This window comes from Poecilia reticulata, chromosome 12 (genome assembly GCF_904066995.2).
Source record: "Poecilia reticulata chromosome 12, P_reticulata-male-v2, whole genome shotgun sequence".
Taxonomy (NCBI): domain Eukaryota; kingdom Metazoa; phylum Chordata; class Actinopteri; order Cyprinodontiformes; family Poeciliidae; genus Poecilia; species Poecilia reticulata.
This window is the reverse complement of record NC_088841.1, coordinates 11,021,307-11,046,212: the sequence shown is the minus strand read 5'-3', so window position 1 is coordinate 11,046,212 and position 24,906 is coordinate 11,021,307. Positions and strand designations below refer to the sequence as shown.

Sequence of the window (24,906 nt, the reverse complement as noted above, 5' to 3'; positions counted from 1 at the left end):
CAGCTCTCTAATGCATTCCATCATATTCCTTCCTCAGGGAAAAGAAAAACAAGCAACCATAGGTCCTTTAAAAGATCTTTCCTAATTGAAAGATTGGCCTGTATCAAGCCAGCCATAGTTTAGATTCAGGCCTATAACATCCAAAACATGATTGCATTGGCTCTGAGCCCTTCAATATTGCAAAGTAAAAAAAAAAAAAAAGACAATAACCTAAACTTTGCAACACCCATTTTGAAGTAAATGTCTTATTTGGTAGGGGTCAGAGAAGATTCGTGCCTTCCTTTAACAACATGGTCTGTTTTGGTCTTCATGTTGTGGCCTGTCAGCCCTTTAGCTGCACTCTGTTGAACGTTTGTGAGGATTCTGATGTGAATGTTGACGTAAATGATCTCCAACTGCTTGATGTCTGTCTTGCTGATTTTGTAATCCTATTTCTTTGATGCGACTAGCTCTTATTCTCTCTGATGCTGACTGAGTCTCTGAATCGGAGGCCTCAGGGATTTGTCATTATTACTGAACAAACAACACCATGAAGAGCAAGGGACACACCAGAAAGGTTAGGGGTAAAGATGTGGCTAAGTTTAAAATAAGGATCAACTTCAAAGTGACAATTGCATCACAATTGCAACTGTGATGCAATTGTGAAAATGGAAAATTGTTTCCATTTTCCATTTCTGAAAATTAAAAGGAATATTTAGTTATGTGATCCAGAAATCTGTCCTTTACAAAGCAAATTTTGAAAGGAAACATTAACCCACAAGTTATGCTGGGGCCCATCAAACATTAGAAGAAGTTGCTCTGGACAGAAGAGACCAAATCTGAACTTTCTAGGCAACATGCACAATATATGGAGCAAAACTAACACTACACTGAACAAACACTCACCACTGTAAACATTACCTTCCTCAACGACGTCATGCTGTGGGTAAGAGTCATTTTCAGCAGAACAAGAAAGATGGTCAGAATGACTGAGAAGATGGATTGAAATGCAAAGCAAACTTAAAAGAAAACATATCTGAAGAAGCAAAAGGGTTGGATGGAGGTTCCCTTTCCAGCAGGAGAAAGAATAAAACACCTACATGGCAAAGACAATCTGTGACTTGAGAACTGCTGTACAGATTCTCTACATCCAATCTGACTGAGCTTGAGATAGTTTCTGAGGAAGAATGGGTAATAATTCTAGGCTCTAGATGTGCAAAGCTTTAACCAAAAAGATTTTCAAAACATCACAGCTTTCACACCATGTTGTGACAAAGTCTGTCAGCGGCAAATGCATTTGCAGGAAAATAAACTTCTACTGGAGAACTACATACAAATGTAAGCTACATTTTTCAAGAACAAAGCAAGTTTTTTAATAATGATGCCTAATTTTGAACTTATTTATTAAAATTAATAAATTATGAATAGACATTGAACAATAAAATAAGTCAGTCCAACTTAATGGACACAAAAAAAAACATAATTTCCCAGACGACCATCGCAAAACAACGCGATGACGTCAGACGCCACCAGGAAGTTTATTCATGAATCTCGTTACCTTTGCACCGCAGCGAAACCTGAAAGTTGCCCGACCAGGAGGAGTTAGCGTTCCCCGCATAAGACAGGGTGAAACTCCTGCGTCCTCTGTCTGTCTTCCATCCCGTCATATCTTTGAGCAACACCGCAGAAGCGGTCACGGAGTAAACCACGCGTGTCTATCTGGACTTATTATTGAATGCCAGCTGAACTATAGGCTACGCTGTCTGTTTTGTATCCCTCACAGTTTACTTGAATTTAAGGTCAACCCATTAGCCAGTGACCCATCTGTTGTGTGTGTTCCGCTGTTCAAACAGCTAACTTCAGTCTAAAGATAAAGGAGCCGGTCATTCTGAGCCGAGTCTCCAGCTCTTTGTCCTTCGGAGTTCTGAGCTGACTGAGGTGAGCTGATAAACTTTTATTCAAACACGTTATTTGCATGTTTGTTCACATGCATGAATAGATTCTGCAAAGATATGTCTTGTTTTGGTTCTTTTGGCATCGTAACATAGAAGCTACTGTTTCACTTACGTTATAATTTACTTTGTTGCACGTATGCGGGTTATTTTGTCTTTGAGATGTCATAACTCCTTGTCATACCCACCTGTTGTTCCAACATTGTCATTTCACCTCAGTTTATTTTCCTTAGTAGCTGTTTTATAGGTAAATAAGCAATTGTGCTTAAATTACAGCTCCCATTTACTTGAGATGCATATTATTTACTAGATGCTGTTTCCATAAATCCGTCTGGAAACATGGAAATAAGCACTGTAGTGAAGTAGATTTTTCTTTGCAGTCATAAACAAAAAATAGAATAGAATTAACAAAGCTAATTTCTTTCAGTAACTTAAAAGTAAAACACATTAGATTCATTGTTAAAAAAGTTTTAATATAATGAAAACAGGAGGCTTAAGATTATAAATTCATTCAAGAGAGATTTTCAATGTATAAATATGGGCTTAATGAAAAGTAGCTGTCAAAGCAATATGAAACATTGAGTAGTGGATGGTACCTGCATTGTACTGAAAAGAGTTAGAGTATTAACAAATTGGTATAATCACCAAATCAGTTGTTTTTGTGCTTATTTTGCTGCAAGGTTTCTAGTTTTTATGGACAGGATCCTGCTCAATGGGCTGCATGCACTAACTTGCGTTGTAAGAGTCTGAAACTGTAGAACAGTTGCAGTAATTGGATAAATAAACCAAAGTAAATATATCCATGTTTTTTTTTTTTGACAATATGCAAACACAATTCTGTTAAAGAAAGCAAATTATTTTGGGGGTTTTTTGCGACTCAGTAACATGCTGCCTTCTTCAGTGTGGTACAGAGCTGTCAAAAATGTTCTGATAGAAATGCAGAGAAAAATGCAATAATTTTCAACTAACCAAAAAAGACTGTTATGCAGTGTCAGATAATGTATTTTTCTGCAATGGCAAAAGGGTCTGAATTTGAATTTAATGAGATCAACATGTACTTTCAGGAGAAAGGCAAAATCGTACTGTTGAATACTCACCAGAACATTCTGCATAATTAGGCTATTTTTCAGTGAGTCAGTTAGGTTATTTGTCTAAGTATCTATTGAATCGTTTTGAAAAACAGCCTGAATTACATTATTTGGAAACAGGAGAACATAATGATGGGCTTAGTGAGAAAAACACTCAATAGTATTGATTGTGTCTTGCTTGTGACGTGTTTTTAATTCTAAAATAACCTGTGCATTATCTTACTCAAATTGAGATCTTGGCAGTCATGGCACTGCTGGGAGTGAAAGTCATCGAGTTGGCGGGTCTGGCCCCTGCACCGTTCTGTGGCATGATCCTGGCAGACTTTGGAGCCAAGGTGATCCGTGTGGACCGCACCAAGGTTTTCTCAACTCTGGACACTCAAGCTCGCGGCAAACGGTCCGTTTCCCTCAACCTGAAAATGCCAGAGGGCGTGGCTTTGCTCAGGCGGCTCTGCGTTCAGTCGGATGTTGTCCTCGAGCCCTATCGCAAAGGTCAGAACTGAATCTGTAAAAAGATGGGGAGGACGCTTTTAAGTGACTGCTAATTTGTCTTAAAACCATTGAGCTTAATCTAACACAGTAAGGAAGCAATGAATAATCGTTATTCTTCTCATTTTAAGGCGTTATGGAAAAACTGGGTCTTGGTCCAAGTGAGTTACTTTCAGAAAATCCACGTCTGATCTACGCTCGGTTGACGGGATATGGCCAGAGTGGGTGCTACGCTTCTGCAGCTGGACATGACATCAACTACCTCGCCATGTCAGGCAAGGACCGGTTGGGTTACCTGTAAATAATATGCTCATATTGGTTTGTTGCAAAAGTCTTAATTAAGAGCCAGAATATGAATTGAACAGTGCAGGATTTTTGATGATCTTCAGAGTTTTTCTTTGAACCTTGGATGCTCTTCCACCCACAATATTATCATCCTCAGAGTAATGTCACATAAATTCAATTGTCATTTTCTGCTCTATGACTTCCTTATAAATAATGCAGAGACCCAGTTCTGTTCCCCACTATTTGAAATGTAAAGTATAATAGAACAAGTCTTTCAACTGCTGCATATATTTTGATCTCCATAAATAAGAAAATTACTAGAAGAAAATAGCTGCTTATTAAAAAATATCTACAGTCAGAGCAATGATTGAAAAGTATAAACAACTGGAACTGTTGTGACTGATTTAGTCTAATAGTTAAAGTTGAGAGGATAATAATAGTAGTTCAACAAATGTTTTTGGGGTATGTCAGGAAAAAGCTATTCCCCTCCCATCCTGTCCTACCATCAAAAACGTAAGCACTTGAAGCTTTCTAAACTCTGTTTGGACTTTGCTTTGGAACTGACAGCTTTGTTCAGGTGGCAAACAGTCGGGCTTTTAGCAACAATCACTCCTGGTGAGTCTTGGTGTTAAACAGAAGGAGAAAGTGTGGAAAAGCACCTCATGTTTACTGTTAAAGGATGTTTGATACTGGGGGTCTGTTTCTCCTTCCAAAGCCCTTGAAACCTTGTTAAAATATAAATCTGTCTTATATACAAATGTAAAGAAGTAATCCTGAAAATTAAATTAGAAGGGTGATTATGAGGCTTAAAACACATGGCCAAACGAACACAGAAATGGTTCATCAAATGCAAATTCAACATTCCTCCATAGCCATATCAGTCCTCGGGCATAAATCCCACTGAAAACCTGCAGGGTGAGCTGAGGAGAGCATAAAAGGAGAGTTTGGACTCTGGGTGAACTACAAAGGGTGTGCAACGAAGACTTATCGAAGATCCCTCTACCTCTATACTTTAAGCTTGTAACATTTTGTGGGTGAACACTGTGTGGTGCTATAGGCAAGAAAGTCCGTACTAAATAGTAACATCAGTGGAATGTGTATTTTTTTTCTACTCTAAATGAATGTTGTCAAATAAGAGGCTGGATTCTTTTTCTAAAATTTGTGAAATCATGCTGCTTAAAAATAAAAACAAATCTGCTTGTTTTAGGGAATTTGAACTCCATTACAGAGAGCTCAGCAAATATGGAGGTGCATTAAACTTTCATTTTAGATGTTTTTTTATTGTTATTTCTGGAAGTTACCCAAAAGAGTTAATCTGTTGGAGGATTTTGAATCTTTTTACCTGGAGAAAAAGTGGTGTGCATTCAACCTGTTGAGACCCAACAGCATTTTTCAAAAACTTTTAAACGACCTTCGAATGAGCACAGAGGAAAGATACGTAAAGAAAAGATAATGACAGCGAAACCACTTTACCTGGGGAAATGTGCCAATCAGGTTTTTTCCTGCCTATACCGATACCGATCACCCATGAGGGCCGATCACCGATACAATCACTGATACCGATCACATAATTTTTTTAAATTTTTTTTTTATCATAAACACTACCGGTTACATTATGTGGAAAAAGGAACCATAAATTCACCTTAATTTTAACAAAAATTTATTTTTAATAACTTTTTCCAAGAAGAAAACTAAACAAAACAGGCATTGTGCAAATTGTACTGCTATCAATAATACTATCTTTAACAGACTGACAACATATGAAAGCTCTGTAGAGGCTAAATAATTCAAAGAGCCAAAATAAAACCTCTCAACATTGCCAAAAAGTTCAAGTATAAAACTTAATTTACAGGATCCATTACAATAAACAATCCAGAGTTACTGAATGAAAACTTCCTGTTAGCATGGCGGCTAGCTGATTACTGCTAGTTCTGAGTGGCTGTTTCTGACTGAGCGGAGTAATTATGCAGAGCAGGGAGGAGATCGATTATTTTTTTAGAGATTATCTGTCTCATGTTAGGACAGCAAAAGTTTTAATACGTATGTAAAATGTATTTTTTTAAGTTAGATGCTGCAGCTTTAAACAGGTTCGGTGTGAGAGTCACTACCAGGTGGAGCAGAAGCGGCGCTCCGTCTGTGAAATATTACTACCTGTAGCGCGTAGCAGCGGTTCAACAGCGAGTGCAGAACCAGCGTCTTACATCGCAGCTCGAAGACTTAAATAATTTTGCGGGTTATTTGTTTAGCTTTCTGACCTTCATGCTAATCCGGGTGAGTGTTTGTAGCTGTGCGCTGCTTTACCTGCTATCTGATCCTCCGTATGTCTTTTTTACTGCAGTGAGTCTCGATGTAGCCAAACTCCGTCAAGTATGGCATTGTTTTTATGTCATATTAGCTTTGTTGTGTTGATGCATTTTGATGTGCTTCAATTTTCCGCCGCAACACGCAAACTTCCCCATTCACTCAGTGCGTTATAGTTCCTCATCGCTTAGGATTTGTTGCTGCGCGTTTGCGCAGAGTGAGGGAAAGAGGAGACCAGCTGCACAGGCAGGCTGCGAAATGAGATGCAGGTGATCGGTATCAGCAACAAGAGCCAATGATCGCCGATCACTGATCATGCACTTTTTCACGGAAGTCGGCCCGATTATGATCGATGACCGATCGATCGGCACACCTCTAATTTTAAGTCGTAGTGTTCTTTAAATAAGAGGTCATGCTGTTTACTTTACCAAACTATTAGTAGAATGTGAAATGATTAAAAATACCTCGTATAATAAATTAGTTGGATGTGTTTATTTAATTAAGATACTTTCAATAAGCACAAAATCACAAGTTGCTCTTCCTCATTCTGCACACTCAAGTACATAATTATGAGCTTTGTGGATGTTTCTGTACTTCGGTGCTAAAAGCTCTGTTTTTCTTTCCCTGCAGTTGTTCATCAGCCCCGTCTCTATTTTGTAGCACACAGACTGAGTTCAGCTATGACTAAAAGGTCAATTTAGGGTTCAAACAAAAGTAGAGTGTTGTTTTGGAACTCCGTTTATAGGTCCATTATCTTTGGTAACATAAAAATTAATTCATATCTTAAAATACAACAAGCAAGTTTGAATAAAAGCACAAATAACTGACTGCTCAAATTATATTTTAAGAATAAATTAGGATTAGGCTTGAAGACATCGTAGAAATCCCGTTTGGTATTTTGTGCATGACCTTTCTTGTGTGGCATCCAAAGCAGCAGAAAATATTAGAAAGAAACTTTGAAAAATCCTTTTGCAACTACACATTTATGCTTTTATTATTCTTCAAGGCGCTTTTGTTATACCAATGCGATGGCAGCGCAGCAAAAAGAGCAACAAGTCTCACACAAATTCAAGGTTCTTTTGCAACAATTTGTGCAGTGAATTCCTCCAGTTCAGCTTCTGAACAATATCTTGTTTCTGAACTAAATTGGTCATTATTGTGCTGTAAGTTTTCTCTAAAGAGTTTGTTTAATGTCCATACAGGCCTTTTGTCCCAGCTGGGTCGGAGTGGAGAGAAGCCCTACGCGCCTTTGAATCTGGTAGCAGATTTTGCTGGTGGTGGTCTTACTTGTGCTCTGGGGATCGTCTTAGCCCTGCTGGAGCGCACAAAGTCGGGGAAAGGACAGATCATTGACACTAGCATGGTAAGGAACCCTGTGATTTTTTTGTTTTTAGAACAAGTTTCCATTTATTCATATGTCTGCAGTCACTGCTTTATGGCAAAACAAACTTAGCAAACCTTAGAACCACAGTGCAGGTAAGGGGCTGGTGAAGATGTTTTAGAAAGTACTTGACAGCAAAACTGCATGTATTTGTGGTTGAATTTCAGGAAATTCAACCAGAAAAGTGATCAGGCATAATAAAGGATCATATATTCTTCAGATGCCTTTTTGGACAAGATGCAGAGCTAATTGTCTCTTCTGTCTCTGTGATGTGATTCTGTTGACATCAACAAGCAAAAATGTTTTCTACCCTGCTGCATGGTGGGGCTCTTCTGTGTTGTAAAGTCCCAATTAGCATCGGTGGGTTAAGTTGGACGGCTCATGGTGGAGTTACTTGAATAAGCCCATCAGAGCCTCAGAAGGCAGAACATCTTTAAACGAAGTCCAATGGGAGTGAGGTTATGATGCACATTCAATGCAGCTGATGTATTAATGGCTTTAGAAAGAGCCGATTTGAAACAAACATATTGAGCTTCTATGCAAAATGGATTTAATTGATGCATCTATAAGTCAACCACATATTTTGGTTTAATTACAGCATCTGATTTCTTATATTCCACACTTCTTCCAAATTGGGTTGTGTTTTATTAAAGCTAAGAGACTAATATACTCCAGGCTTAGTCTGCGGCTCTTATTAGTGTTTCATTGATGCGATAAAATATTTTAATTCATCAGTTTGACTTCTGCCTGAAAATTGATCACAACGGGACCTTAGCTCTTGTTTTCTGAATGCAGATTTCTCTGTGATATAAATGTCTGCATGTCAGAAGCACTGATCTTTTACAAAATTCTAGGGAATTGTTTTTGTCAGTGTGTGAAGCATTGAAAGATGGGGTGGGGGGGGGTTTGTAGATGGAACCAGCAGGGTAGTGAAACTGCTGAACAGCTGCAATGGAAGATAACAAGGCAAATAAACAGAGCAAAACACCTTTCCTGAAATCTTGTCGGAGAGGAGCCCTTCAAGAAACCCAGCAGTCCACACATAAATGAGACCTCAGAGGGTTGTCCTTGCAAGAGAGATGCTTTGTGCATAGCTGGAAAACAAAGTTTTTTGCCTTCTATAAGACAAAGCGCTTTGTGTTTTGGCTTTTTCAAATTGTTGCTTCGCTTTTACCTTTGGGGGAAGTGAGAGCTGGGATTTGCTAAAGTTCAAACTAGTTCAACAAATTGTGAATCTTTCAGGTTCTGCTTCCAATTTGTTCTACACCTTGTTCTACAGCAAGGCACTTTGAATTGCCTTGTTGCTGAAAATGTGCTATATAAATAAAATTACCTTACCTTACCTTACAAAGTGGAAACAACACAAACCTGCTGCTTATTGTATTTGGGTAATTGTTATTGACTGGTAATCACTTCACTTCTTCTTAAATAATTTAAGACAGCTACCCAATAAAGTGCTTGCCTGAATTCAGACTACTGCAGGATTAACATTATATGTGACATTGTATATAATAATATAATCAAATGTATTCTTTTTTTAAATAATAAAGAATACATTTTTCCTACTGTAGCTGAATTGATACACAGTAGAACATAGATTTTTACCAGCTGCAAGCTTTAAAACTGCACGTCTTTAATAAGAATGATGAAGGCTGTTCTTTTAGTTGCTTTATCTTGACTGACTGTGTTTTTTACAGTTGAAAAAGCTAAACAACCTAAAATCTTAAGAGCCTTCTTTCAGAAAGCTGATCAGCAGTGCTGAGCAATAGGAAAAATCAGGGGCAGAAAATGTTGTAAATCTGACACTTTCTCTGATATCTCATTAAAAGGACTTTACATTTTGTTTTGTTTGTTTTAAACTATACATTTTTTTTAAACTTATGTATGCGTTGATAGCGACTCATGCCTTCAATCTTATTTAAAATGTGAAAGCAGAAGCAATTGATTCAATGTTATTTTAAACCGTATAGCTAACCAACCCCACCCCGAATAGAAACTTTTCAGATGTGATGCACTTAGAAGTGCTTTCTAGTACCTTCAGTTTGCTTTATATTAGAGATGTGCCGATCAGGTTTTTTTCTGCCGATACCGATACTGATCACCCATGAGGGCCGATCACCGATGCCGATCACATAATTATTATTATTATTATTTTATCATAAACATTACCAGTTACATTATGTGGAAAAAGGAACCATGAATTCACCTTAATTTAGACTAGCGGTTCTCAACATGGGCGGTAGCGCCCCCCAGGGGGCATTCAGAGGACGACAGGGGGCGCTTGCGGACATTTTTACAAAAGGGGGGCGCTGGGATGCCTTTGGGGGGCGTTTGGTCGAAGGTAAACATTACACCTTAAATGCACAACAATACCAGTTTAGACTTTGAGCAACTTGGTAAAACTGTATTGTGTAACATTAAATCATGCTTGACTGCAACTGTATCGATGGCAGCTCTTCTTCTATTCAGTGTTTGTTAGCTTCTGTTAGCTTCTTAGCGCAGCTCCGCTCCTGCTACTGGTAGCTTCACCACATCAGGTCAGCGTTACACCGGCTGATGACGTTGCTGTGATTCACTTTGTCTGGTACTTTTGTACATATGTTTTGGCAGTTCTGTGATCATGCCAAGCAGCAACTTATATTAAAAAGTGTTTTATTTCCATTTGAAAGTTGCCCGCTTCCATGGAAGGACAGCAGAAAATCGCTCTTATAAACATGTATAAAATCACCATGCCCTCACTTTGCATCCCTCTAAAAAATGAACCCATTTAAATAAAGAAATCCCTCCATGGGTGATACCTCGATAGAGAGCATTCATTTTATAGCGTTAACACTGGTTCTGTAAGTGGTCCGGTATGAAACGGATGATAGAACAACGGTACCACAGCACTTTTAAATTTAAATAATCAGAATACCAAAATTGTTTCCGTTGTCTTAAAAAGGTTTATGTCAGTCTGCCTTTTCCCCATTGATACGCCCTGTACCTTAGGGGGTTAAAAAAATAAATAAAAAAAGACGCGCACATTGCGCAAAACTCTAAAACAGGTGAAGCGGGACATAAAACGGCGCGATGAACTAGATTAGGTGGCACAGCAGGTGACGATATTACTGGTGGTGAGCGTCAATAAAAGATTAAATAAATGTAGCAACAGGAAAGAAACTAAAGTGGACATAGCAATAAACCAAGAGAGGATAATACTATTAAAAGAAAACTAAATGGAAATGAATGAAGAACAAAGTGCAAGAATAAACTAAGAAACTAAAGTAAATACAGAAGAATAAACTGGTATGGCAAGACCTTTCGAGCAATAATTAATACAGAGACTGTATGGCAAGAATAAACAGACACTATTTCCAGATAAAAGGTAAAATAATATTGTTGAAGTACCATAGGTTTGTTGAGACCATATCTAATACTGAGAATAAATATATCTTACAGACCATAACAGTAAAGAACTGATCACTTATTTATGTTTTTAATTAGATTTGATATATTTATTTCTTCAATATTATTTTCCATGTCAGTGTTAATGTCATGAGGCTGATGACTCCATGACACTTTCAATTTACTCATTAGGATTTGATTAAGAACCAGATTTGTTCTTTGTAATTTCTGTCCAGTAAAACTATTAATCTATAAATCAATAGACAGGTCTATATAAAGATATAATCCATGTTTCTGTCTCATATTTGTATGGCATTAAAAGGACCTGGAACTGTTATTTTTCCACTGAAAGCTCTGGTTTGCACAGTAAATGCCATGTGGGTGAAGTTTTATGGATGATGCTCTGATGTCCCATTCTCCTGAAGGCAGCACAGAGCTGCACCACCAGAAACCCACAGAAACACTGAAGAGAAGAAGAGCTATGATTAATGTAGTTACAGTTCTATCCATGTTTTAATGTTGCAGAGCTCAGTCGTTTTGCAAATAGTTCAAAGTTTGAACTGGCATGTTGAACATCTTTTATCTGGTCATTTTGTGCAAGATTAACAACTAAAAAATGGCACAAAATAAGAATATTTTTTTCCATTCTGATTGGTTGCTGTTATGCCTACCAATTTTAACTTGAATGTTCATTGCATTTTTTGTAGACACCTTTGAAAATAATTTCTATTCCCATGGCTTTTTTGTTCTCTGGGAAATAATTTTTGATAATAAATACAGAAACAAGAATAAAAATCAAAACATCTACAATAGTGATAGTAATATTAATAATAAAATAATAGTTAGTGCAAAGTAGCCTGCAAATTCTTTGGTGGGATCTCTTTGGTCTCTTAGTGAGGGACCTGGATAAAGGCTAGGGGGGGGCGCTGGCCCAAAAAAGGTTGAGAAACACTGATTTAGACAAAAACTTGTTTTTAATAACTTTTTCCAAGAAGAAAACTAAACAAAACAGGCATTGTGCAAATTGTACTGCTATCAATAATACTATATTTAACAGACTGAAAACATATGAAGGCTCTGAAGAGGCTAAATAATGCAAAGAGTCAAAATAAAACCTCTCAACATTGCCAAAAAGTTCAAGTATAAAACTTAATTTACAGAATCCATTACAAGAAACAATCCAGAGTTACTGAATGAAAACTTCCTGATAGCATGGCGGCTAGCTGATTACTGCTAGTTCTGAGTGGCTGTTTCTGACTGAGTGGAGTAATTATGCAGAACAGGGAGGAGATCGATTATTTTTTTAGAGATTATTTGTCTCATGTTAGGACAGTGAAAGTTTTAATACGTATGTAAAATGTATTTTTTTAAGTTAGATGCTGCAGCTTTAAACAGGTTCGGTGTGAGAGTCACTACCAGGTGGAGCAGAAGCGACGCTCCGTCTGTCTGTGAAATATTACTACCTGTAGCGCGTAGCAGCGGTTCAACAGCGAGAGCAGAACCAGTGTCTTACATTGCAGCTCGAAGACTTAAATAATTTTGCGGGTTATTTGTTTAGCTTTCTGACCGTCATGCTAATCCGTGAGAGTGTTTGTAGTTGTGCGCTACTTTACCTGCTATCTGATCCTCCGTATGTCCTTTTTACTGGAGTGAGTCTCGATGTAGCCAAACTCCGTCAGGTATGGCATTGTTTTTATGTTGTATTAGCTTCGTTGTGTTGATGCATTTTGACCTGCTTCAATTTTCCGCCGCAACACGCAAACTTCCCCATTCACTCAGTGCGTTATAGTTCCACATCGCTTAGGATTTGTTGCTGCGCGTTTGCTCAGTGTGAAGGAAAGAGGAGACCAGCTGCACAGGCAGGCTGAGAAATGAGATGCAGGTGATCGGTATCGGCAACAAGAGCCAATGATCGCCGATCACCGATCATGCACTTTTTCACGAAAATCGGCCGATTATGATTAGTGACCGATCGATCGACACATCTCTACTTTATATTATAATGTTGCTGCTTTTAAGTGTGCTTCGGCTCGAAGTGGGCCCAAGTGCAAAACCGTCTCTAAAGCCATGCCATTAAAGTGTGCAGTAAGAGGAGTCTAATGTTTTTCCGGTTAGACCTAAATGCAGCCAAGTGAAGAGGCTGGCAGCCAGCAAGGATGTACCATCCAGACATAAATGAGCAGGGCCGTTGTCTGTTCATCCACTTCACGTTTCTGTCAAGTAATTTTCAGACGAGGCACCGTTTGTGAGGCCTTTCGGGCTGATGTGGTGCAGTTCTCTGTGTAAAACAGACGAGAGCGGAACAAACTGCAGTGATTCAGGTGACAGGATGAGATTTAGCTGGAAGGTTTTTTCAGCTGATGGTCTGAATCAGTGTGATTATGTGGGCAGCTCTGTCAGAGAGGGGGCTGTGTTGCTGAGAATGTAGTTACAGAAGATCTTAATTTATTTTATTGAAATGAGCAGTGAAAATTGAAGTGCATGGGAGAGGCTTTTTATTATCATTCATTATTGTCTCATTTTCAGGGTTTTTTTATTTTGTGTTTGCTTTGAGTATTGAATTGAACCTAGAATGGGCTAAGTGGGTCAACGCTGAGTGTGGGAAGTGTTTACTCAAGAGATCAGAAAGTTGTTTTTAATGTATAAACCTTTTGCAGCCTTTATCTTTAACAAATTTCCAAATTTTTCTGCACTTTTGTTTATTTTCGACTTTTTTGCCATTTAGGTTAATATTCCTAATTTTTATTCCCAAGGGTATATTGTATTAAATATATTTAATATATTTTTTGCATCACATTCCGAGAAATATCAAAAGTGTGTGTGTGTGTGTGTTAGGGACTTATTCACTGTTATGTTCCTGTTAACACTTGGCTGTAATGATGAAGCCTTTTCATATTTACCAACCGTTCCTGTGTAAATGATGCTTCCTATAAAAAAAAAAGAGAAGAGAAAGTCATGGAATTTACTCTTTTTTTTTTACGTTGCACTGTTTAACATGTAAGGACAATTACCTGGTTCTTGTGCCCCTATTATACCATTTATCAGCAAAAAAGACATTTAAACCTTTTAGACAGACTGGTAGTGTCCCAAATGACTATTGAGTCATGTTGTTATTATTGTCAGAAAAACATGGCAGGAGACACCATCTGCTGAAGCTGATATTTGGTTTCTACCAGCATTAAATGAAAACGTTGTTTTACTATTGAGTGGATGTGGAATGCTACTTCAACTTCTAAAACACTTGGAGACTGAGGAACATTGAAAAAATATATATTTGAAACTGAGATTAAAACTTAATTCAATTTGTGAAACCACAAACTGAATTTTTGTGAAAAAGCAAGCTCTAGAATCACAATAAATCAACTGGATAAATCGTAACTGAATCATTTTTAGCTAATCCCACATTCTTTAAAACACACATATACACACGCACACACACGTTATATATTATTTCTTTGAATTTTATTTTATTTAAAAAGAAAACATGGAATTCTTTGTTTTCCCAACATCTTTGTCAAACTCTTATCATCTCCTTCTCACAAGCTTAGCTAAGTGTCTTATGTTATTTAATGTTGTTTTTTTATATTGTCTCTGTGTGTTTATTGTATTCAGCAGCTTGGGTTATTTTATTTATTTATTATTTTTTTTTACAATAATCTCTACTTGCTGCAGAGCTGCTCCCTTTGCTCGTTTCTACAGCTCCTGTATGTCACTGATTCAAATGCGGCCTTAACAGATTTCTAGTAATAAATTTGCAGTCACAGATTTCTAGTTATGCAACGTCTTGCCTCTGGCATTTTCAGTCTAATCTGTTTCCTAGCTCAGAGGTTCTGAATGCTGGTCCTCAGGGCCCACTTTCTGCAGGTTTTAGGTCTTTCACCGCTGCCACACACCGGACTTAAATGAATTTGTGGTTAATAGGCAGCCGTGAACATTCTGGAGAAGGGAATGCAATAATTTAAATTATGTACGCAGGATGGAGAGCCCTGAGGAGCAGGATTAAGGAGCACCTTTTGAAAGCGGCCTTCGGAAAGTCCTTCATGTTAACGCTAATTTGAGTTTCTAAAAGATCAGCTGCGCTCCTCTCCAACAAATCATTTCTGGGTTTGAGTTGTTGTCGGTGGGTTATAGGCACTTTCCTGGTTAAAAAAGAAAAATGTAGTTTTTACGTGAACAAAAACTTTGGTCCATCTGCAGAAAGAAAAAGAAAAAGGGTAAATCCATATTGGACTCTCGAGAGAGAGAGAGGCCTCAAGCTGAATGTTTTTTTTCCCCCTCAGCCTTTGGAGTCCCCTAACTCAAAGATAATCATAAATCACTGAGCAGACCTCAAAAGAACTGTGCATACAAATCAGTCCCAGAATCTCACAGAACCAGAGGCTGTTTGAAGCCAGGAGATGCAGAAATCCCAGGCACTCTTAGGACACTTTCCAAAGCCTAATTTTTTTATGTAAATCTAAAATGCCAAAGGTTTCCCTCTTGGTACGTCTCCTTTTTTGTTCTTTGAGGTGTGCAGTAGATAAAAAAAGTAAAGGTGACCTTGCCAGCTCAATTGTTGAGTTAAAGATTAAATTTAACCAGGGATTTGGCTCCCCTGGGGTTTTAGCAGAAGCAGAGATTTAGACTGATTGTGTCAAAACTGTTAATTTGTTTGAGCAAAGTTTCATGTTTTGGACATTTAGTAGGGCTGTAATTTAAACTTCACCTACAGGCTGTCAGTGAGGAGAGAAGCGATGGGATTATGGATGCAGACATATGCTCCTAGGATTTTGCAGATTCAGGCTCTGGCCACTTTATTAGGTACAACAGGAAGAAGAAATTTTAGAGCACATCACACACTTTTGTTAGGTTAATGATGTGGATGTTGGATTTAAAATGAACACATACACTCTTTCATTGGAAATGAAAGAGTGTATACACTTCACTTGTTCTGAATTGCAGTTATTAGATTTTGAATGAATTTCCTGGCTGTTGTCTGGCAACAGCGTTTTAGAAGTTTCTAATTGAATATTTTTGGCTCTGGTGATTTATTAATTATCATCATTATTTTTTTTCAGAAAATTGATTCTGATTAATTGCAGAGCAGATTTTAATGAGGTTTCACTAATTTGAAAAATTGCTTAATTTGCTGAGTTTAAAACTGTGACTGGAAAGTCACTAATTTTGATGCTTGGCAAAAGTATTCATATGCTTCGAACTTTGCTAAATGTTTTCACTTTTAAAAAAGTGGAAGGAAAATGATGGATTGTAGAATAAGGTTTGGTGTGTAATTGTAGTGTGCCACGAGTCGATGCCTTGTGGGGTATTTTGTTTTTTTTTTCATGTAGAGCAGGGCTCTTCAAATCTAGGCCTCAAGGTCATCTAGAAGTTGCAAATTTTACGTAATATTTCTAGAGTTTCAAGGTAAATTCTTTCCTTCAGTTTCTTGTCTGCTTGTCCTCAAAGTTTAATATTTGATGTTTTCACTCAAACCTCTGCTAACTCTTGGCAAAAATTACAATTTCACTTTATTTAATGGAAGCCTTGCATGATCTTTTCAACTTTGTGGTTGTTGTAAGGCTTGTCAGAATGACTCTCCTTTGATAAGTAAGGGCAGGTTGCTGTGTCAGGTTTTTCAGACGGAAACTAGATGCAGCTTCAGACTCAATAAATAACATTTCAGTCTTCTGGACTAAAACTGCTTACCAGAACAAATTTCATGAACATCACACAAATGAAAACGTATAACAGAAAGTACTACAGATTGCATTAAGGGTCTGCCAAGTGGTCCTTTCTACTTGGTCTTCTCTACAGCATGTGTTAGTCATTGCACCTGGTCGCTGGAACCTTTCCCAGTAGTCACTGTGTGACACAGCCTCCACAAGTCATCCTCCGTCACAGCCAATAACAAGATACAGAAAAGTAAAAAGCAGCATATGGAAGTGGAACAGTATTTAAGAAATAATAAAGTCTTAAAAAAGAAAGAACTTTCCTAAATCTTTCCTAAGGTCAATTCAGAGTGTGTACTTACTTAAACATTCCTCCATTAAATTAAAATTAATAAATTATTTTTGTCCTCGATTCAGTAACCTTTCTTACTAATACTAATGAAAGTTTGTATGAATTTCAGTTTAAAACATAAAAACAGGGAAAAGAGAAATTTCACTTAATTGACAGAAAAGTTCAATGTAAAATGTTTTAGCTTAAAAAATTGAACTAAATTTTGTTAACTGATCTTCAGCACATTGACTTAATTCAAGCCCTTAGTGTGTTTGTGCTGCATAAATTTGTCCTATTTTGTAGACAGTATTGAACCAGTATAAAATCTGTTATTCATCCTAATAAAAAAAAAATGTTCTATGCATGCTGCGTTGTTTTGCTACTTTGCCAGAGGAAAGTTTTAATTGGGAAACGGTCATGAAACATTGCCCGGTGTTGTAGTAACTCCATCATGAACACTGGAATCTTGTTTCCTAACTTCACTATGGACAGTTCTTCATTGTTAGGCTGCAGAACCAGCTGGCGTGGCCACTTTTGTTAGCGGAACAACCACGTTATTATATTGGCTCGCAGAGCCTCTCCATGAAGCCTCCCATAATCACAGGCTCCAAAAGCGCACACCATCTGCTTCGGAGCTGTCAACTGTGACACATCAGGGCGGTACATGTTTCTGCTCCATTTTTCATCTTCCAAACATCTAACGGCAGCAGTACGCTTTCATTCGTCTTGCTTTTCCATTCAGCCTCCCAGTTCAAACCACTCGCGTTTTTTGAGGCTTCTGTGCACTGGAGCTTATGTTACAATTAAATTAAGCGGTTGTGAGGATGTAAACATTTATAACTGGCAGTCTGTGTGGCGTATCTAGCCACATGAGCCCCTGGAATGAACCACCTCCACAATTTTGAAGCTCTTCGCTGATTTTGCCCTTTGGGTCACTTTGACGTACTTCTTACATTTTTATTTTATTTTATTTTTTTAAATCAAAGGAAGCTCATTTTTTCTTCCACAGACAGTTTCTTTCTCGGAAAAGTCTTTCAGAGGGATCCCTGTCACTCAAATGTAATATTCAGATGAACTTTTCACACCTTTTTTTTTTTTTTTTTTAGCCTTTTAACGCAGTGTCACATGTCCTGCTATTAATTACTGTCCGGTTTACCTTTTGAGATTGTTTTTGTGCCATTTTTCTTTTTCTTTCCACATATATAATTCCTACTGTGCAATTCTTTTACATATTGTGTGTCTTTCTGCAAGCCACTTCTGTGATCATTGTGTTTTATCTTTTTTTTTCTCTCTTCTTGCAAAGTCTCTGTACAGAATTGCACTCTGTATATATTTCTACATATTCTCACAGAACATTGCTCTCTTTCATGTGTACATACATACAGTAGTCTACTTTGGCAGTTCCTTTGATTTGAGTTATTTTCATCTAGTACATTTATTTTTACCAGACAACCATTTTTTACACTTTTGCAGTTTTTTAACAACACTCAAGAATAAACATTCCTATTAGCTGGAATTTACTTTCATTTTCTAAATTTAATTTTATTTATTGTATATTAAACTTGGTAGTAGAAAGTTCAGAAGATGGCATAGTTTTAGAAAATTAATCTTCAATTTTTAAGAGCTTTTAGTTTGAACATTTTTGAAAACTAATTAGCACTTTTCTATTAAGAAATTTTTCTATAGAAGGCCAAATGTTGCTGAGCTGCATTTGCAGGCATTTCCAAGTGTCTTTACTTAACTAAATGATGAAATCCACCCACATCTGTTTCCTAAGAGCAGAAAATGTTGCAGATCATGTAAATGTGTTCTCATCAAATATTATATAAAAGTTAAATTTTCTTTAAAACATGTATATTTTCATTTTATTACCAGCATTTTTGGATGATTTTACATAGTGAATCAAAAACAGTTTCTGTGTGTGTCATAATTATGTTTTAATATGGTTGTCAGGATACTAAAATGTCTATATTGATACTAGTACTAAAAAAATATTTACTATCATGTGGTTCTTAAGAGCAAAAAATAAATAAATAAATAAAACTAATCTATAACGATTTCTTAACATTCCATAATCAGAACAAAACCAGTAAGAAGGGGATAATTTAATAATTGTTTTGAAAAATAAATGATTAAGAAGTGACACCTGTTTGGTAAAGCAGTAAACAAGATATCCTTTAATACAAGTGTTAGTTATCCTTTTTGATTTAGTCACGCAGTTATTCTATTGAATTATGGTTTATTATCTTTAATTTTCCATTTTGTAATTCCATTTATCAATTTGCTGTTTATCCATTTCACTAAATAAAGGATCATTCTATGCTAAAATTAATTTTGTTTTAAAACAAACATGGATCTGAGACAGCCGAAATGGGTTTCCTCCATAGGGTGGCTGGGCTCTCCCTTAGAGATAGGGTGAGAAGCTCGGTCATCCGGGAGGGACTCAGAGTAGAGCCACTGCTCCTCCAAGTCGAGAGGAGCCAGTTAAAGTGGCTCGGGCATCTGGTCAGAATGCCTCCTGGACGCCTCCCTGGTGAGGTGTTCCGGGCACGTCCCACCGGGAGGAGGCCTCGGGGAAGACCCAGGACACGCTGGAGGGACTATGTCTCTCGGCTGGCCTGGAAACGCTTTGGGATTCCCCCGGAGGAGCTGGAAGAAGTGGCTGGGGAGAGGGAAGTCTGGACCTCCCTTCTGAAGCTGCTGCCCCCGCGACCTGACCCTGGATAAGCGGAAGAAAATGGATGGATGGATCTGAGACAGAGAAACCATGTCTTTCACAGTGTAAACAAGGATCTGCTACATGCAAATATATTTCGCAGCAGCCCTGTACAATTTGTCTTTTTGGTAATTTTGCATCTTTTCTTTATTGATAAACTAAAGAAAAGAAGCAGGGCGGGCTGCCACAGGTTCCTACGTCTCTTTTGGGCACAATTACTCCTCTGCTCTTTCAGAGGAGTAATTGAAGGGGATCCACTGGTTGTTGAACATTTTCCTCTGTTAATTCATTTGACGGCACAAAGGAACATTGCGTGGTTTGGAACTTTACTGATCAAAAGCTGATCTGAGCTACTGGGTAGCTCAGGAGGATTACTGTTTCACTGCTGCAGATACGGGAGCTGACCCTTTAATAGGACTTTTTTATGTTGCTTCAAATGTTGACTTTGTGTGAGACTTGTAGTGTTAGTTTTTAGCATTAGCACAGCAAGCATGTGGCTTTTGGGTGTTTGTCTGTATGACTTATAGGGAAAGTACTTCTGAACAAAAATGTTGTGTTTGTCTTGTTGGCTAAAGATGATAGCACATATTTTTTCTTGATGTACTTTCCGTTTTAGCAGTTTAAAACTTGATTTTGCTGTCTACCAATAATAAAGAAGTTGAGAAGTTCAGTTTTTTATGTTTATTGTAAAAACATTTTTTGATGCTTTTCTTCTCTGACAGTTTACATATTTGATATAATGATTTTATTTTATCACCTGTTAAATGGTGCAAAGGTTAACTGTCTGCTTTAGCTATCTGTCCTTCAGTCGTCACTTTTAAATGTTGCACTAATTTGTTGCACTTATTTCTGCTGCACTAATGTTGGAAAAATATTCTATTTTTGTAGATTTTTATGTGAAAACCTTGACAGAGCCTCAATCAGTGACACTAGTCACCCTTTGTTCTGACATTTCAGAGTGGACCAGCAAGGAATGTTGAATTAAAAATGAAATCAGTGCAGCAGGTCATGAAAGCAGTAAAAGGAAGAGGGGCACTCAGCCATTCATAATTTTATTATTAGTTATAAATGATGCTTTCATGTCCTGTCCTGGCCATATTAATGAAATTAATTTTAATAGAGAGGGTGAGTAGCTGTAGTATGTTGGATGCAAGGAAGAAGCAAACAGAATTCTTAAGTTTACAAAGTCTTTTTTTTTACACAATCACACACACACACTGCTTGGACTCTCTTATCTTTTTCTTATTCACAAATGCATTTTTCATGATGACCAGTAAGCGGAGAATCCACATTCCAAGTTTTATCCTTGTTTTTGTACAGAGCAAATGTTTCAAGCATGAGTCTGGATTTTTCATTTTCTTTCGTTTTTTTTCTTTTCTGGTATAGAATAATTGTAAGTGCATTGAAAATCTGACCAGTGTCAGAGCGACCTTCTGTCCTTCTACTAGCTTTTCTTTTCATAAAGCAGCAACACAGTCCGAAAAAAACACATTAAATTCTCAAGTTTAAAGTAGCTTTATTTTTTCTTTTTCTTCCCTCATGTTTCTGTCGTCATACAATAGATAATTACTTTTTTTTTTTTTCCTTTTAGTTTTGACAAAGCAAAAAGGGGTTTGGGTCACATTAGAGTTGAACCTCTAAAACAGCCTTTTGAACAGCAGAGAGATAGGTTCCTGTGTTCCTCTCATTTTTTTCTGTTCAAGCTGCAACTTTTGCAACGAAGGGCATTTTTTGATGAGTTCAGACAGGGGGTAATTGATTACCATCAGCAATAATAGGTGCGATAGATATCCTGTCTTCAGCTTCTGCTGTTTTCACTTAATCTAACGGATGGCATTCAAAGCCGGCAGGTTTATCAGAGTTGTCGGCCATTACTGTTTGATCAAGGTATTTATTCTGCAATGGCAGGAAAGCTTTGACTCAGCATCCTATTGTTTATTCTGCAAACAACAGACTTTTCACTTGAAGACTGAAACGAGTTATTACTTTTTTAAATAGTTTATTGCATTGAAAAACTGTTTTGCTTTTCAAATTAGTTACAGTTTCTATGCAATAAGAGCTAGAGCAACATGTATACATTTTAAAACGGCCCAATCGAAATTAAGAACCAAGTGATTTTTTTTTTCTTACAAAGTAAAATGATTTGATCTTGGAGATGAGTAAAGCTTTTAGAGCCATAACTTATAAAGACTTTTAGTTGTGATTGAAGCAACAAAGTTTTTATTTTTTATTTTTTCTTAACCCTATTTTTAAGAGCACTGCAAAATATACCAATTCCAGACCTATTTTACTATTTCTGACTGAACGAACACCTCTACTTGTTTCTCTCCATGAAGTCCTACTAACCTTCAGCTGTTTTTTAAGTAGAATGTTTAAAATGTCAGCCTTTAGATGTACACAGCTGTACATGGCCTACAAATGTTTTAAAATATGTGTACTTTGTGTTGCTGTTCATAACTGTGCTTATTTGTGTTTTCCTGTCTCATAAGTTCTTAAATACACCAAGTTTGTCTCTTTACTGAAGCCATCCCTGTATGGTAGTGGCAGCATCATACTGTGGGGAGGCTTTTCTTTAGCAGGTCTTGGGAAGTTTCTTAGAGTTGGTGGGAAAGACGGATGGTGATAAACACCACAATTAGCTTGTGTTGGACCTTAACATTAAGTAAAATACATTGATATTTGTGATTGAAATGTGGCTCTGTGGTTCTAAATACTTTTTACTAGTGATTTTACGTGAATAGTGCTAAATTATTTTATTATTACTTTCTGCAGACCTTCATGCATCAGTGATTTTTGCAAAAATACATCCTGTAAATTGAAACGTTTATAAATTTCACGCTGTCTTTGTTGTCCTCAGGTGGAAGGAGCAGCATTTACAGGTTCGTTTATATGGAAATCTCGTAAACTTGGTTTGTGGAGTCGCCCCAGGGGAGAAAATTTTTTGGACAGCGGAGCTCCCTTCTACGACACATACAAGACTCTGGATGGAAAATACCTGGCTGTGGGCGCCATAGAAACAGAGTTTTACAGCCAGCTGCTTAAGGGTTTGTACTAAAATCACTATTGTTTATTCTGCAGTCAGGATGAAACATTTTGGCAGTGACACAAATGTGCTATTCTGTTGATTTATAATTTCTGGATGGTATTTTAGCTTGTTTCTGTAGATACTATTTGAAAAACATTTGCATTTATATGAAAAGAAAGGGTGTTATGTTTTACAGCATTTTTAGACCTTTTTGGGACACCACAGATTTTAAGTAGTATTAAGAACTTCAGAGTTTCTTGGATCTCAGATTTAACATTTCTGTGATCCAGAAATAGATCACATTTCAAAGTCGCTTTTGATTAAGCATCTTAGAACTGTGCAATAAAATAAAAACAGTATCAATTGCGTATTTTGTCTTGTACCTATGGTTAACCATTAAGCAAGCACAAGCAATGTCTTTCAAACAATAATGAGAAATCAGATATTTAAGTTATAATCCACCAAAAAAGTGCATCTTGCATCACAGAATATGGTCCAAAAGTTTGTCTTAGACTTATCCACACTTAATTTTGTTGAAGATTTGTTTTAACCCCAGATATTTAGTTTGGTGTGCAGCTGACCTTTTGATGCGAGAGTGAGCATCATGGTAAGATGAAAAGAGCCGTCAACATTTTCTGGAAGCTCAAGAGCTTCTTCATACTTTTCCATTACTGGAAAAAACAAAGCACTTTCCATGCATTGTGTAAGAATCCTGACACAAAGGTTGTTTCCCTACAGTTTTATATTTGTTTTATTTTTTCTGTGCCCAAATAATTCAGTAAACATTGAAAGATCCTTCTTCCAGATATTCACACTGATCCCACTCAATTTTGCTACTGTAGTCTTGCCTATTTCTCTATGCAGCCTTGTTTATTTCTCTATGGAGTTGTATCACTTGTTTTTTTTGTTTGTTTGTTTTTCTCTCAGGCTTAGAATTAGACGCTGGAGAGCTGCCTCCTCAGATGAGTTTCAGCGATTGGCCGGAGCTCAAGCAGCTCTTCACAGAGCGCTTCGCCTCAAAGACCCAGGCGGACTGGTTGATGATTTTTGACGGAACCGATGCCTGCGTCACACCTGTGTTGTCTTTGGACCAGGTGAGCGCTCACCCTCACAACCGAGAGAGAGGCTCTTTCATGAAGGACTCCAGCGGGGAGGAGTTCCCCCGGCCAGCTCCGGTTCTGTCTCGGACTCCCGCTGAGCCCTGTCTCGCTTCCAACCCGGCAGTGGGAGAACACACGGTCGAGGTCCTGCTGGACTACGGCTACACTTCAGCAGAGATAGACGAGATGTTGGCAGCTGGCGTTGTGCAGTGCAGTGCTGGCAAGGCAAAGCTGTAGAATAAGGTGTCAATAGATCTTTGATGATCAAGTTGAAAAACAGAAAGGGGGACATTTTATTTTAGTAATTTCAGTGAAGATGAAAAAATAATTATTGTGTGTAAGAGCCACAAAACATTAACAAAAGGTAGGGAAGACCTTTTTTTTGTGTTTGAGGCTGAATCTAGGCTGAACTTCCTGAGTGACCTGACATAAACACTCTCACTTGTGAAGCGAGTGTGTCTCGACTTAATGTTGTTGAGGTCCATGCACTTGCTCCCACAGGTTACCTGGATATCTTTTTAGTTTTTTTAGTTCTAAAATTGAAAATAAATATGCTATTCTACAGCTATACCTCACTTTTCATTGCCTCTCTTGCCTCACGCCGTCCTGATGGGTGATGCATTACCCAACTCAGGGTCAAAACATGCCAAAAGAGATGTGTGGGCCCCGCCTGAGAGATCGTAAAGCAGCAACAACACAAATAAATAGAAACTTTTTTTTTTCTTTGGTGTTCTCTTTGAGCTTCTAGGTTTGTCATCCTAATGTGTGATGTCCACCTACTCTGTCTGCGTTGTGCAGTAGGTTTCGGTATCAGATCTATTGCAGATTTATTGTCCTCTCAAAACCAATTTAGATACAGCAGATACTGAACTTCTCCACTGAAGTAGGACCATTGTTACAATGGACTGACTGTGCTATAATTAGAAGATTTTATCTGTTTTTTTTTCTGGAGTTGAGTTGATTGATTGGATTGATTTTATCAAATTTTTTGATCTGTAATTATTTTCATTTAGAGATGTGTATTGATTTTATTGTCTGCATCACTTATTTTTTGCTAAAGTCACCAGTTTGTTTAACCTAATTGATTGTTTTTAACTCAGTGATGATTCTCATAGAATTACTGTCAATGTTAAAAAAAGATCTCCGCTGTGTTAATTGTTTGACACCAGAAGTTTAAACTTATACAATGGAGAACATCACAAGTAAAACAAAAATCTGTCATTCAAA

The 24,906-nt window shown here is 37.4% G+C and overlaps 1 protein-coding gene across 1 annotated transcript; it reads left to right on the top strand.

Moving 5' to 3' along the window:
• The first annotated feature begins 1,482 nt into the window (after window positions 1-1,482).
• amacr (alpha-methylacyl-CoA racemase) lies at window positions 1,483-24,906 on the top strand. The gene is made up of 6 exons (XM_008423773.2): window positions 1,483-1,917; window positions 3,253-3,511; window positions 3,640-3,783; window positions 7,297-7,457; window positions 22,412-22,598; window positions 23,507-24,906. The coding sequence occupies exons 2-6, from the start codon at window positions 3,265-3,267 to the stop codon at window positions 23,914-23,916; spliced, it is 1,149 nt and encodes a 382-aa protein (XP_008421995.2). The 5' UTR covers window positions 1,483-1,917; window positions 3,253-3,264; the 3' UTR covers window positions 23,917-24,906.

Bases quoted from the DNA above. Each gene is read 5' to 3' on its own strand.
- amacr (XM_008423773.2), top strand. From the start codon at position 3,265: ATGGCACTGCTGGGAGTGAAAGTCATCGAGTTGGCGGGTCTGGCCCCT. The intron at 3,512-3,639 runs GTCAGAACTGAA...TCTCATTTTAAG, and splicing joins CCTCGAGCCCTATCGCAAAG to GCGTTATGGAAAAACTGGGT. The intron at 7,458-22,411 runs GTAAGGAACCCT...TGTTGTCCTCAG, and splicing joins AGATCATTGACACTAGCATG to GTGGAAGGAGCAGCATTTAC.